This window comes from Podarcis raffonei, chromosome 17 (genome assembly GCF_027172205.1).
Source record: "Podarcis raffonei isolate rPodRaf1 chromosome 17, rPodRaf1.pri, whole genome shotgun sequence".
NCBI classification, from domain to species: Eukaryota; Metazoa; Chordata; class Lepidosauria; order Squamata; family Lacertidae; genus Podarcis; species Podarcis raffonei.
Genome location: NC_070618.1, coordinates 40,143,852 through 40,158,805, shown reverse-complemented (window position 1 = coordinate 40,158,805; position 14,954 = coordinate 40,143,852). Strand labels below are relative to the sequence as shown.

General features: G+C 46.1%; 1 protein-coding gene across 2 annotated transcripts in view; it reads left to right on the top strand.

Moving 5' to 3' along the window:
• The window catches only part of ICAM5 (intercellular adhesion molecule 5), a 31,923-nt gene extending 18,352 nt beyond the window's left edge, over positions 1–13,571 (top strand). For both annotated transcript variants that reach the window (XM_053370305.1, XM_053370303.1), the window contains 7 exons: positions 4,004–4,246; positions 5,205–5,447; positions 5,817–6,059; positions 7,308–7,547; positions 8,375–8,617; positions 9,711–9,974; positions 11,666–13,571. In XM_053370305.1, coding sequence (XP_053226280.1) covers positions 4,004–4,246; positions 5,205–5,447; positions 5,817–6,059; positions 7,308–7,547; positions 8,375–8,617; positions 9,711–9,974; positions 11,666–11,883 — 1,694 coding nt within the window. In that variant the 3' untranslated portion in view covers positions 11,884–13,571. The remainder of the gene's footprint in view (positions 1–4,003; positions 4,247–5,204; positions 5,448–5,816; positions 6,060–7,307; positions 7,548–8,374; positions 8,618–9,710; positions 9,975–11,665) is intronic.
• The last annotated feature ends 1,383 nt before the right edge of the window (positions 13,572–14,954 follow it).

The window sequence follows — 14,954 nt, the reverse complement described above, 5'->3', positions numbered from 1 at the left end:
TACAAGAATGGCTGAAGGAGGAAAAATTCAAGCTAAATTGGACAGAGTGTTTCTTCTCTTGGGAAAGTTACAAGGCCAAATTGATGTTTTGGCTGCAAATGTTGCAACTCTGGATTTAACAGTAAATAAACTCATTGAATTTGATAAGGACTTGACTCAGGAAGTCCATGCAGCTGGACAAGAAGAGAAACTTGAGAACTTTGAGAGTGTGGAGAAAGAGATATATGCTGTTCCTGAGGAAAAGGAAGGAGGAGCTGTAATGCTGCAGATGACAAAGGAGAGCCAGAGGCCTGACATGATGGCTACAAAGGAAAATAAGAACTTGATGTTGAAAATCTGGTTTGAATTGGAGATTGAAGAACGGAGAGATCTCCTTATGTGGAGATCTGAAGATCCAAGGATTACAAATCTGATTAAGATGGAAGTTGGAGCTTTGGGGACATTTGGACTTGAAAGGAGTAAGAAACAAGATTCGGGCTCCACTTTTAAGTATGGAGGTCTGGCTGGAAGAAACATGGATCCCATTCGGCTAGAGCTTCTCCGAGATCTGGTGTTTAATATTAAGGACTATCAAAAAAACCGGCAGAGAGGAATTGAGAGAGAATTAAGAGCCTCGGACGTGAGATCTCCAGGCTGATAGTAGATTAAGACTGATGGACATTTGTTGGGGATTGAAACCGGGAAAGGGGGGGGTGGAGTTTGGGGATCCAAAGGGTGCATAATTACAATCTGTTTTTGCTTTTATTCTGTTTTGCTATTCGTATGAAAATTGGGGAAGTCGTGGGAGGGAATTTGGGTCAACTTTAGAAAGAGGTTTTAAGAATGAGTATTGATATATAAATATTGATGTTTATAAGGTAAAATTGGCTTTTTAAAAAATGAACTAAATAGAAAAAGGTCAAAAATTGGGGATAAGAACTTGTTGAACTAACAATTTGAATTGGAATATAAGAAGGGGAGGTGTGGGGAGGTCAGGGAAATATGTTATAGAAAAATAAGGATTGTAAACTTTATGTGTTTTTAACTTTTTTTGTTTTTTGTTTTTTGATTTTTTAATGTATTAAAGTGGAAAATTTCAATAAATATCTTATAAAAAAAAGAAAAGAAAATTTGGGGGGCCCTCAGTCCCCCGCAAGATGGCACCCCTGGTATGCAGCCGGGGTCATACCTTTCCCCAGTGATACAGTTCTTCCTCTTGCCTCCTTGCCACAACTGCAAACTGCTTGGATGCCAGCCTAACTGCTCTTTCAGCAGGTGCCAGGACACTCTGAGACTTGCAGACTGCTGCAAAAACAGAAATCCAGCGAGGCCTATCACACTCCCACTGCCACTGCCGCTTCACATGCAGTGATAATAAGACAGTGTTCACAGAATTTAACAGCCAGAAGGAGAAAAGGAGACAGACTTAACCCATTTGCAGTTTCCCGCCTGTCAGGAAGAGCCAATAAAACGTGATTATATGCCACAGTGGCTGTGTCAAGGACTCCTGGGACTAGGGCTGGTGATGGTGGGGGGCATGGTATCAGTCCTGGCTTCTGTCACAGAAGCAGAGAAAGGGAGTTGACTTGGATTGTATTGGAAGCAAGGTCTTCACCTTGGATCTTGGAATCTGTTGGTTGGCCAGGTGTGCAGGCCCAGGTGGGTGCAAAAATCACGCCTCTCCTCTCTGGCTCAGAGTGGGAAGAGCCTGGCTGCTTGTCTTTGCGCTCCCCAGGCCGCTCCTCCAGTAGGATCACATGTAACGGGGGTGTAATATGTGGTATCAGAAAGTTGTCGTTGTATTTAAAAATTGTAGTCTGTTGTATTTAAAACCACAACAGCTCCCCCTTTATTGACCAGTTTGATAACTATTGACTCATCCTGTGATAGATCCCTTAAAGCTGTTCTTTGTGCCCTTGAAAATTCTAACTGATTGGTCCTCTATTCAAGAAATCTCCCGCAAAACTGTGTTTTGGAAAGTCTGAATGACGGGATCCAGTAAAGATAGTATAAAATGTGACAGGTCAAAAATGACTCACAATGTGGGGAGACTCATCGCCAAAATATGCTTTAAGTTTTATTACACGTATAAGTTTATGCAGATCAACCTGTGTCTGAAAAGAGTTATATTGTGGAGTGGGGGCAAAGGATAAGCCCAGATTCAATACGTCAGTTCCTATAGCCGTAAGTGGCCTAGAGGACAAATTAATTACTGCTACCTGTGGTACATCCTCAATGAGCGGGAGTGAAAATTTGAACTCTGAGGTGTAGTTGCTTCCTTCTGAAAAGCTCTGGTATTAGGTCTGGTATTAGGTCTACACATAGCTCTCAAGGATGAGTTGCCTTCACCAGCATTATGTTGAACCCCAAGTCCCTCATCTCCTGACATAAGGGTGGCTCTGATGTGTCCTAATCAGAATTCAAAGTTGTAGCATCATACCGAGTGATTTTCTTGAAATTTGTAGTTCCCTTATTAAACCACCAGTACACCTGCTTGTGGGGACGCGAGTGGTGCTGTGGGTAAAAACCTAGGACTTGCCGATCGCATGGTTGGCGGTTCGAATCCCCGCGGCGGGGTGCGCTCCCGCTGCTCGGTCCCAGCGCCTGCCAACCTAGCAGTTCGAAAGCACCCCCGGGTGCAAGTAGATAAATAGGGACCGCTTACCAGCGGGAAGGTAAACGGCGTTCCGTGTGCTGCGCTGGCTCGCCAGATGCAGCTTGTCACGCTGGCCATGTGACCCGGAAGTGTCTTTGGACAGCGCTGGCCCCCGGCCTCTAGAGTGAGATGGGCGCACAATAATAATAATAATAATAATAATAATTTATTATTTGTACCCCGCCCATCTGGCTGGGTTTCCCCAGCCACTCTGGGCGGCTTCCAGACTTCCCCAGAGTCTGGCAAGACTGGCCCGTACGGGCAGGGGTACCTTTACCTTTACCTTTTACACCTGCTTGTTGTTGTAATTGTGTTGATCTCTTAAGAATTTTGACTTTTTAAATTCATTAATCTGCTCTGACTACTGTTTGATATTGATATCAAGTTCTTTCATCTTTGTTGCAAGAGTATCGACCTCTTGCTCCTGCTTTAATGAGTCTTAGAGTGTCTTGATACATCCCTACAACTTTTCTGTCTCATTTACCGCAGCTACTATAATGAGTAACATTAGGTCAAACAAGCATTTGTTAAGAATTAATGACCGCGCCCTACAAAATGCTTCATCGTCCTTAAGAGGGTTGGTGCCTTTTGTAAGCGTAAGAAGCCTTGAACAATGTGTTCTACTTTTAAATATTCATTAAGCCAAACTGCATGTAAATGCATTCTCAACCGTTTTCTGTGCGTATTAATACGTTAAGACCAGTCATTGGTCATATTGTCATATCCCAAATTCAAAGAAGGTAGTTTAGATGTTATTTTTTCTCTCTATCCTTATCTGTAAATGCAAACAGATGAACTCTTGCCATAATCCCCACAGAGTATAACAATACAATGGTGGTGATTCAATGAATTCTGAATCTGACACAAGGTAATATCACCAAGGCAACTATCTGTAAACAAACAATAAAGACCCATAAAATGGCAAAAGTAGTTTCTTTCCAAAATAGGTTTTATCTTGAACAATTGCAAATGCAATAACAAAGAGTCCGCTTGTGAGGCGGCTTGTGACAATAAAATTCTGAAACCAGAGTCAGCCCAGGATTTTTTGATATCTGAAGCCAAAAACATAAGAGGCAAGGCCGGCTCAGCCACAAGGCAGAGGGGGGCAACCGCCTTGGGTTGCTCCCCCTTTTATGACAACCAGCTGCCTAAGGCAGTCACCTGATCTGCCTCATGCAAGGCCCAGCTTTTCTTAAAACATTCTCACATACACTTGCCTGTACCAATGAGGCTTAAGTAACCATCTGCCCAACACCACCCAAATGTTCCAGACCAACATTCTCCAACATTAAACCTCCCCCCCCTTTATTTCTTACCCAAAGAGAGAAGACCCTCAACCAATGTGTGTGTTCCCTCTGCACATTGCAGATGTGCCGGAAATGGATGAGTCCACTTGTCCCAGCAACCATACGTGGGTAGAGGGGACACACCAAACCCTCCACTGCCTGGCTGAGGGGAACCCCAAGCCAACTGTGGCTTGCTCCAAAGAAGGTGTGGCTCACAACATGGAAAAAGAGGAACGGGTTAACCAGACCCAAACCGGCGTCTATAACTGCACTGCCACTAATGAGCTCGGCTCCATCACCAGAACAGTCACCATCTATGTGGAATGTAAGTGAAATTTCTGTGTTATGATCTATGTGAGGCAAGCAAGAATGGGGTCCAAGCTAGCCACCCTGGGACAATGGCTCTGAATTTAGCATCACATATGTCAGGTGGAACAGCCTACTGGGTCTTGATCTCAAGCAGGAGCTCACAGTGTGGCAGCACCTTGGAGAGACCTCAGTGAGCAACCTGCTCAAACGAAAGCTCAAGCTTGGCAGAAGCCTTGTGCACACCCTGCTTCCTTGGCTCCAGCCCCTCCTGCCCAAGGAGCCTGGCTCACTTGCCTGCCAGTGAGTGCTTCTCTGCTTCTTGCCTTGCCTGTTCCACTGGGCAGGAGCTATGGAGTGGGAGGTAGTTGGCTGCTCAGACTTCAGACGGATGGACGGACCATCTACTACGGGGGGGGGGGGGCTTTTCAGCCCTAGGGTTACATCCCATTCTAGGCAAGCCAGTGCTGGATGAGACCAGAAGCAAAAGTGTACTGAATGGTGAACACCATTTTTACCTTTGTCTAGTATGCCGGTTTCCATGCACATTCTCATGCCCTTCTCAGTCCTCCACCCAAGCAAGCCAGAAGCATGAGCAGGGCTCAAGTATACTCTTGTTTGGGGGGGGGGGAGTATACATTTTGGCCAGGCTAAACACTCCAGGAAGTTGGCCTGGGGAGAAGAGAAAGAGAGCTGGGTGGAGAGGCCTGCAGGGCTGCATTTGGCCCCTGGCCCTGGTCTCTTAAAGTCCTGGTCCAGGATCTGCAGGTCCAAAGCTGCCCGGCTCAGGTTCTTCAGCTGGCAGTGTGGTAGACACAGACTTGATCAACTCATCCTCCTCCCTGGCCTTGGCTGTCACCTGAGGCCACATCCTTAATTATAAGACCATGGGGTCATTTGGGCTGCTTTTTGGTGTAAGACAAGTTATTCCTGCCCAGCTTTCAGTAGATGTACTGTCCATCTTCTCTCTGTTGCAGACGGGCCTCAGCTGAGTGAGTCTGACTGCCCAAGTAACCAAACTTGGGTTGAAGGCAGCCAACTGGATTTCATTTGCCAAGCTCATGGGATCCCAGTTCCAGATGTTTCCTGCATGAAAGATGGTAAAGTGTACAATTCCAACAAATTGCAGAACATCACACAAAGCCATGCTGGTGTTTATCACTGCAATGCTACCAATGCACATGGATCAAGCAGCAAGATGGTCACAAGCAGAGTTGAGTGTAAGTGCAACTTGCGCCTTGCATGCATGATGTGTGCAGCTGATGCTGAAGAATCCAAGCAGAAGCAGCAACTAGGCATGTGCAGATGATCCATACTTTAATCCCACAGGTTTTAACAGAATGTAAGAGTAGACAACTGACCATAAAATTTGTCTAGCTTTATAGTGGCAAAAGGTGATCAAGTTCCCACCAGAAATGTAAGAAGTATAGGAGGGTATATTTTTTGCTCTGTTGAGGCCCATATGTCTTCAGCAGGAATTGTCAAGCAGTTCCTCTGGCTGCCGCAACTGTGAGCCACTAGCAGGGTTGTGTTATCCTACCATAATTACCACTGTAAAATCAGATTCTTTTTTTCTCCCTGTCTTCTAGATGGACCTGAGATGAATGATTTGAGTTGCCCCCATAGCTGGATCTGGACATCAGGGACAGAGCAAATGTTCATCTGCTCTGCTGGGGGAGACCCAGAGCCAACCATTGAGTGCATTAAGGATGGTGTGACGTACAGCCCTGGGCATCTCCAGAGTGTCACCAGAGACTATGCCGGCACTTACCTCTGCACAGCCACAAATGTGCATGGCTCCAGCACCAGAGCTGTGAGCATTCAAGTGGAGTGTAAGTGAGCCCTGACCTTCTGTCAAATGGGGGGGCCATGCTGGTAGGTTTTTGAGTGGCTGCTTTCAGGACCCAGCCAAACAAAGTTGCATCGTTCTGTGTGTGTTTTTTTCCCCCATGAGTGCTTCTTATTTTAGCTGATTTCTGGCTCTTGGTGCAAGCAGCTTCTGACTGCTGTTTTACTACCTTTGTCCTTCCTCCATTTGGCTTCTTTTTGCCCTCACAGTCCTCACTGACCCACAGAGTGGCTTAGTCCTGTTGTTAATGGCATACCTGACATGATGAGATTGTGGGCTCTTTGAAACAAAGTTCTACTAAATGACAGTGTGGCAAAATGAAGCTGAGGGCTGCGAAAGAAGACAGAGGAAGGAAAATGCCAACAAGAAGCAGCAAGTGTGGTGTAGTGGTTAAGAGCGGTAGTCACGTAATCCAGGGAACCGGGTTCGCGTCTCCGCTCCTCCACATGCAGCTGCTGGGTGACCTTGGGCTAGTCACACTTCTTTGAAGTCTCTCAGCCCCACTCACCTCACAGAGTGTTTGTTGTGGGGGAGGAAGGGAAAGGAGATTGTTAGCCGCTTTGAGACTCCTGAAGGGGAGTGAAAGGCGGGATATCAAATGCAAACTCTTCTTCAAAAGCCACCAAAGGCTGACTAGCAGTAGGAAAAAACACAAATGCTTAGAAATGGGAGAATTTGGGCGTGAGTGGGTGTGTAATTTATTTCATTGCTTTGAATATATAATTTCTTTAAAGTGAATATTGAAATTGAAGCCTGTTCATCAGAACAGCCCTAACTCTTTTTTCAGCTGGCTTATGATTAGTTCCTACCATTGTTCCTCTTTAAAGATCAAGCCTAAAACTGTGGAGTAGCAATAGGCAGGGAGTTTGTGGCCTCCTGGGGCAAAGGGTTGAGGCACACTGGCAAGGCAGAGGCCTGTTTTGGTTTCAGCTCCATTACAAAGAGGCATGGCATGGAGGGGAGATCCTCAGGCCTGGGTGCCAAAGGGAGCCCACTCTATGTGGCTCTTGGGAAATCTCCCCTGACCACACCTCCAGCAGCTTGGCTTCACCATCTGTTCTGAATTTGCCTCCTTAATGGGTGGGTGTTTCTTATGCAACATGTTTATAGCTTTTGCCCCACCTGGTGATTTTTCAAGTTCACTAACTCCAGAAAGAACTGCTTCCACAGCTGCCACAAAAATCTGTCTAGGAATTATTGCAAAATGTCACTGTCTCTCTTAACATTTCAGATAAACCAGAAATGGATGAATCTAGCTGTCCAAGTAACTGGATCTTGGTGGAGGGGGCACTGCCCTCCTTTATCTGTAAAGCTGAGGGGATTCCGCCTCCAGAGGTTACATGCACCAAAGATGGCATGACATACTACCTTAGCCAAGGACAAGGGATCCCACTCTACAATGGAACCTTCTGGTGCAATGCCACAAACCGGCTTGGGACAGTGGCTAAGGCAGTTGTGGTTACAGTGGAAAGTGAGTGTTGGTTGTGGTCTCTGGAGAAGCAACACATCAAGCCAGTCACCCCCTCACCCTCACCTGGCATGAGAACTGGCCCTAGTCCTTGGTTAAGCTGGGTGGCATCCTGTTCCACTAGGAGTCTATACTTCCCTCCTGCCACCTACTTCAGGTGGGTTGATCTTCCCTTTTTGCCAGGTGAGGAGGAGGAAGAAGAATACTGTAGTCTGGGAGGTTTCCCAGGTTTTGAGCCGCTTTGAGGGGAATTTGTTTGCTTGCATATGTATTATACAGTATATTTCAACCTTCTGCATCCAAATCTCTCTGTTCCTAAGTGATACACTTTAGCTTTGACCCTAAGCCAAGTGTCCAAGAGTGGCATCCAAAATGTCTGGTGCAGAAATCCTTACCAGAAAAAACTTGTCCTTGTAGCCATTGGCGTGCTCTGGTCCAGGGGGTCACAAAGAGTCGGACACGACTAAACAACTAAACACCAACATGGTAGCCAATGTGGTGCCCTCCAGTTTTTAACTACAACTCCCATCTTCCTTCACGATTGGCCGTGGTTTCAGGGGCTGATGGGATCTGTAATCCACGATATTAGCTAATAATTTATCACAAAATTTTTGGAAGCCTAAACTGAAAGATTACAAAATAGCCAACTGAAATGGCAACAATGCAAAATCTGTTTTGAAACCAAGCCCCCTCATTGCAGAGCATTAATTTAGGCATAGTTTGGTGGATAATGTAGCCTTCTGTGACATAGTTTGGTGGCAGCTGTGTACATACAGAGGCTCACCCTGCTTATGTCAAGAGGAGTTTCTTGTTATATCAATGTGTTTCAGCCAAACCTAAAATGGATGAGTCCAGCTGCCCAAGCAACCAGACCTGGCTTGAGGGAGCTTTGCATTCACTGGCCTGTGAAGCCAACGGGACTCCCACCCCGCTGGTCATTTGTGCCAAGGAGGGAGGCATTGAGGAGTTCTACAGAGAACGGAATGTCAGCAGGAATGACTCTGGCATCTACCAATGCAAGGCCACCAATGGCCACGGAACTGAGAGATGGTTGGTGAATGTGCAAGTGGAATGTGAGTAGGTGAAGGAATTTGTTTCACTATTTTTTTTATGTGAACATACCTAATTCACACTTTCTGCAACAGTACACAAAGTGAAACACAGCTATCCTACAAAAGACACACGTATCCAAATTTTGTGATGCAGTTCTCCAATCAATTCTCCAATTATACAAAGATGTGGAAACTATGCATAAAAATGCATATATTAATGAAGATAACATATGAATGCATTTATTAGAGAACACTGCTTTGCAAATATGTGCATATGAAGCCAAGTAGCATACGGTCATGTGTACGAGGATAAAATTGCACTAAATTGCTGAAGAATTTTCATGAGGACTTAAAAAATGCAAATTGATGCAGAAATGTGGAGCTCAGCTTAAGATAAGACTGGAAAAAGTAGAAACTGAGAGAAGCAAACATTGAAAGGTGAGTCATCAGTCTAAACCAAGGCTGGACCAAAGTCCTGGCCCAGTTTCCCAAAAATATTACAGTGGTACCTCAGGATGCGAACAGGATCCATTCCGGAGCCCCATTCGCATCCAGAAGCAAACATAACTAGCAACGGCACATCTGCGCATGCGCACGTTGCTTTTCACCACTTCTGCGCATATGCGTGATGTCATTTTGAGCGTCTGCGCATGCACGAGCGGCAAAACCCAGAAGTAACACGCTCCGTTACTTCCGGGTTGCTGTGAAGCGCAACTCGAATGCGCTCAACATGAAGCATATTCAACCCAAGGTATGACTGTATTCAATTTTCCAAGTGTCCAATTTTCTATTGCTTTCTTTGGTGGGTGGTATTTCTCCAAAATTTTCAGAAGGCATTGCTGCTGGAACACCACATTGCAATGCAACATTGCATTCCAGGTGGACTAAACCACAAGTTATTCATTTCCCTCCCTCTGAGTTTTCCACTGATACCTCTCCAGGCTGGGAAAGTGCTTCAGATGGAAAAGTTAGGGTGATCAATTGAGTTACACCTGGTAACTCTTCAACTGAGCTTGCTAGCAGCACCCAAATATCACAGTGATGAAGAGCAAAGAAAGGTAGCCTCTTCTTGGTTTGCTGGCTGGCCTGAAGCCTCCTTCTCTTCTGTTTCCAGACAGGCCTGTTATCTCCATTCTGGCTGTCAGTGGTACCTTACCCATCAGAAGGGGAGAAAACTTTACCATCACCTGCCAGGCGGATGGGTCTCCAGCTGCCAGCTACTCCTGGAAGGTGCCTCAGGCCTCCAACCTCAACTACGGTGGCAACAACAGCACAGTGACTGTTGCCAGCGCAGATGGACAGAACAGTGGTGTGTATGAGTGCACAGCCAGCAACAAGCATGGGCAGCAGCACAGCCAGGTGGAGATCAAGGTGGAAGGTGAGGCCACATAGCAGAAAGGATTTGAAATACCGCGTGCCCTTTTGGTTGCATCTTGAGTGCTAGAAGTCAAAGCTAGACAATCCACCCCAACTGAGTGCTGGCAAAGGAGCAGGTCAGTCAAGACTATGTGAGCAGCAGGTGCAAGTGTTTAACAGGTGTGTGTCCTGGAAGCTTAAATCTATGCCAGGGGAAGAAAACTAGGCTGTCAGTATTTTACAGCAGGCATAGAAATGCATACTGGAAATTTAGGATTGCACTATTAAAGTGGATTAAAGCCCTGGTCCAAATTCACTTTTTTAAAGTGATGGATGGCAGCTAACGGATTGAAGATGAATCCCAACAAGACAGAGGGTGGGCAGGTGTGGGGGACTCCCTGGTCCTGAATGGAGTAACTGTGCCCCTAAAGGACCAGGTGCACAGCCTGGGAGTCATTCTGGACTCAGCTGTCCATGGACGCGCAGGTTAATTCTGTGTCCAGGGCAGCTCCATCTGGTATGCAGGATGAGACTCTACCTGCCTGTGCACTGTCTCACCAGAGTAGTACATGCTCTGGTTATCTCCCACTTGGACTACTGCAATGTGGTCTACGTGGAGCTATCTTTGAAACTACAACTAATCCAGAATGCAGCAGCTAGACTAGTAACTGGGAGCAGCCACTGGGACCATATCACACTGAAAGACCTACACTGGTTCCCAGTACATTTATGAGCACAATTCAAAGTGTTGGTCCTGACCTTTAAAGCCCTAAATGGCCTTGTATACCTGAAGGAGCGTTTCCACCACCATCGTTAAGCCCAGGCACTGGGATGCAGCACTTCTGGCAGTTCCCTCACAGAGGTGAAACTACAGGGAACCAGGCAGAAGGCCTTCTTGGTAGTGGCGCCCACCCTGTGGAACACCCTCCCATCAGATGTCAAGGAGATGAATAACTATATAACCTTTAGAAGACATCTGAAGGCAGCCCTGTATAGGGAAGCTTTTTAAGGTTTCATGTTTTATTATGTTTTTATATATATGTTGGAAGCTGCCCAGAGTGGCCGGGGCAGCACAGTCCGATAAGCGGGGTACAAACAATAAATTATTATTATTATTAAAGCAAACAAACAAACAAACAAACAAACTCTGTGTAGTTAGAAAAGTGATGGGAAAATGCACTGAAAAGTGTGGGGAGAGCAAGTGATAGTTGAGTATACACACCATGCAAGCAAATCTGGATAGATGTTCATTGTTATGTAACCTCCCCAGAAACAAATCAGAATGAATGCTCGGCAAAGACCAGACATCACCTAACCCTTTTTTAAGCTTTGTGCAGAGCAAATCAGAATGAATGCTCAACAGGTTACAGTGGGGGTACAATCTCCTGCCTTGCTTCTTAGAAAAATCAACTGCAGCCACCAGAAGCTGAAAATATGTGGGAGAGGAATGGCAGGGTGGTGAAGAAAGGGAGTTCATTTTATCCTTTTTCTTTCTGTTTTTCTGTTCAAAATCACATGCACCCCCAGCTGTTTTTCCACTTGCAGGAGAAAAGATACAGAGAGCCATTCTTCCCACCCTGCCTGCAAGTTGAAAAACAGCAGGAGGGAAGGCTGAGTGAATGGGGAAACACCTGGAGGAGAAAACGTTCCTTTTGTAAGGCAACGCACTGTTAGGAATACGCTGTTAAGAATACTCTGCTTCCTTCTTTGCAGATCATTGGCTTTACATTATTGCTGTCATAGCAATTGCTGCTGCCACCATGTTGGTCCTGGGAGGAATGGCTGGGGTCATTTACTACCTCAAATCCACAGCCTGTAAAAAAGGAGAGTACAATGTCCGTGATGCAGAGAATTCCACCGAAGCTACTTGCCTAAACCGTGAGAGGACCTGTGATGGTGACATCTATGGTATACAGCTCACCAGAACCTGAACAAGTCTCTGGACAGGTACCTCAGGCCTTGCCTGCTGAGACACAGCCAGAGAGGGATCGGTAAAAGACACCTTTCCTGTACAACCACCAGACTTCTATCACCATCTCTGTCTCTGAAGGAAGGGGTCATACACTGGATTATACAGTGCTCTGCTTCACTGTGGAGTTGCTGAACAGCCCATTGAGAGAGACACCATTGAGGGTTGTCAGGGTGGAGAGCCAGTTTTTGTGCCCCATGGTTAGGGTGCCAGCCAGACATTTTGCATGGCACTCTCCTACATGGGTTTATCCATCTTCCTCCTCCCAGATTCTCTGTTGCTCCTGCTGCTGGAAATATGGAACTGCATTGTCTCTTCAAAATGGTCAATGGTCACTGCCATTCTTATTTGTAGTCTGTTTATACATACTTCAAATGATTTAAGCATTATTCTGCTTCACTCTGGGAGGTTGCAGTTGACTGGGGCCTTGCTAAATGGTAAATGGCAGCTTTGGATCACATATTCTTGCATGCGGAGCAGGACTTCATCATTTCTACGGCAAGATGAAGAGCACCATTTTTTAAAGAAAGAAAGAAAGAAAGAAACATACAGTGGTACCTCGGGTTAAGTACTTAATTTGTTCCGGAGGTCTGTTCTTAAGCTGAAACTGTTCTTAACCTGAGGTACCACTTTAGCTAATGGGGCCTCCTGCTGCTGCCGCGCCGCCGGAGCACGATTTCTCTTCTCATCCTGAAGCAAAGTTCTTAACCCGAGGTACTATTTCTGGGTTAGTGGAGTCTGTAACCTGAAGCGTCTGTAACCTGAAGCATATGTAACCCGAGGTACCACTGTACTCTGAAGGTGAGGAACCTGAAAGGACATTGAACAACTGCACTTATAAATCATTGGTTACCCAGAGACTGAGTCAAACTAGATTAAAATACCATGAAAATGTGCTTAATCTGGATTAACATTGTTCCATTGTATCGTAACCATCATGCTATTTTAATTATACTAAAGTAAAATCCATTATTTTCTGAAAAACAATATGAGGAAATCTAGCCGAATCAAATGATTCCCATTTAAATCCATGCCTTTCATTAAGATAGTTTAATTGATCAGCATATGTAGGTTCAAAAGCTGAACCTTTCCCCACCCACTGGACCTAAGTATGATGAAATATAATAAAATCATAGCATTGTAGAGTTGGAAGTGACCCTGAGGGTCATCTAGTCCAACCCCCTGCAATGCAGGATTCTTAGCTAAAGCCTCCATAACAGATGGCCATCCCACCGTTGCTTAGAAACCTCCAAGGAAGGAGAGTCCCCCACCTTGAGGTAGTCACATGTCACTGCTGAAATTTGGAGGACTGAAGCCCGAAGCTCAGGGATGGGAGACCCCCAAGGAAGCCCACTTTGAGCTCCCCAGAAGAAAGGTGGGGTTTCAGGGTGTAAGAGATGCTTATGGCTGAGTTTCTGTTGAGAAATCTGCCTAGAAGTTTGAAAAGGAGACCTTCCTCAGGGTGCTTCCATTTAAAGATCAAACTATGCATGATGGCAGGTGTCATGGCTATAGGGTTGTTCTTGTTTTTATTTGGATTATGTATTTTGTGCTTTTATATTGTGATTTTATTCTGTGAACTGCCCTGAGACCTCCAGGGATAGGGCAGTATACAGATTTAATAAATAAATAAATGCTTTTTTAGTCACATACTTACTGCCTCCCTGCTTGCTCAGTCAGGTGCCTTTCCCAATGGTAACATACATACATACATACATACATACATACATACATACATTCTACTCCGCCCATTTGGCTGGGTTTTCCCAGCTGCTCTGGGTGGCTTTCAACAAAACATTAAAAACAGAATAAAACTTCAAACATTAAAAACTTCCCTAAAGATGTCTTCTAAAAGTTGGATAGTTGTTTATTTCCTTCCACAGAGTGGGCGCCACTACCAAGAAAGCTCTCTGCCTGGTTCCCTGTAACCTCACTTCTCACAGTGAGGGAACCACCAGAAGGCACTCAGTGCTGGACCTCAGTGTCCGGGTTGAATGATGGGGGTGGAGACGCTCCTTCAGGTATACCGGACCAAGGCCATTTAGGACTTTAAAGGTCAGCACCAACACTTTGAATTGTGCTCCGAAACGTACTGGGAGCCAATGTAGGTCTTTCAGGACTGGTGTTATATGGTCTTGGCAGCCGCTCCCAGTCACCAGTCTGGCTGCCTCATTCTGCATTAGTTGCAGTTTCCGGGTCACTTTCAAAGGTAGCCCCCCATAGAGCGCATTGCAGTAGTCCAAGCAGGAGATAACTGGAGCCTGTACCACTCTGCCGAGACAGTCTGTGGGCAGGTAGGGTCTCAGCCTGTGTACCAGATGGAGCTGGTAGACAGCTGCCCTGGACACAGAATTGACCTGCGCCTCCATGGACAGCTGTGAGTCCAAAATGACTCCCAGGCTGCGCACCTGGGCCTTCAGGGGCACAGTTACCCCATTCAGACCAGGGAGTCCCCCACACCCACCTGCACCCTGTCCCCCAAAAACAGTACTTCTGTCTTGTCAGGATTCAACCTCAATCTGTTAGCCACCATCCATCCTCCAACCGCCTCCAGACACTCACACAGGACCTTCACCGCCTTCACTGGTTCTGATTTAAAAGAGAGGTAGAGCTGGGTATCATCTGCATATTGATGAACACCCAGCCCAAACCCCCAATGTTCTCTCCCAGCAGCTTCATATAGATTATTAAAAAGCATGGGGGAGAGGACAGAACCCTGAGGCACCCCACAAGTGAGAGCCCAGGGGTCTCAACACTCATCCCCCAACACGACTTTCTGTATAACGGTGCCGCCAGCTCCCACTCCTCTAGACGGTCCAGAATGATGTTAAGGCTGCTGAGAGATCCAGCAGAACTAGGAAACAGCTCTCGCCTTTGTCCCTAACCCGTCGGAGATCATCGACCAGCGCGACCAAGGTGGTTTCAGTCCCATGGTGAGGCCTGAATCCCAATTGGAAGGGATCCAAATGGTCCGCATCCTCCAGGTGTGCGTGGAGTTGTTCAGCAACCACCCACTCAGTCACCTTGCCCAAG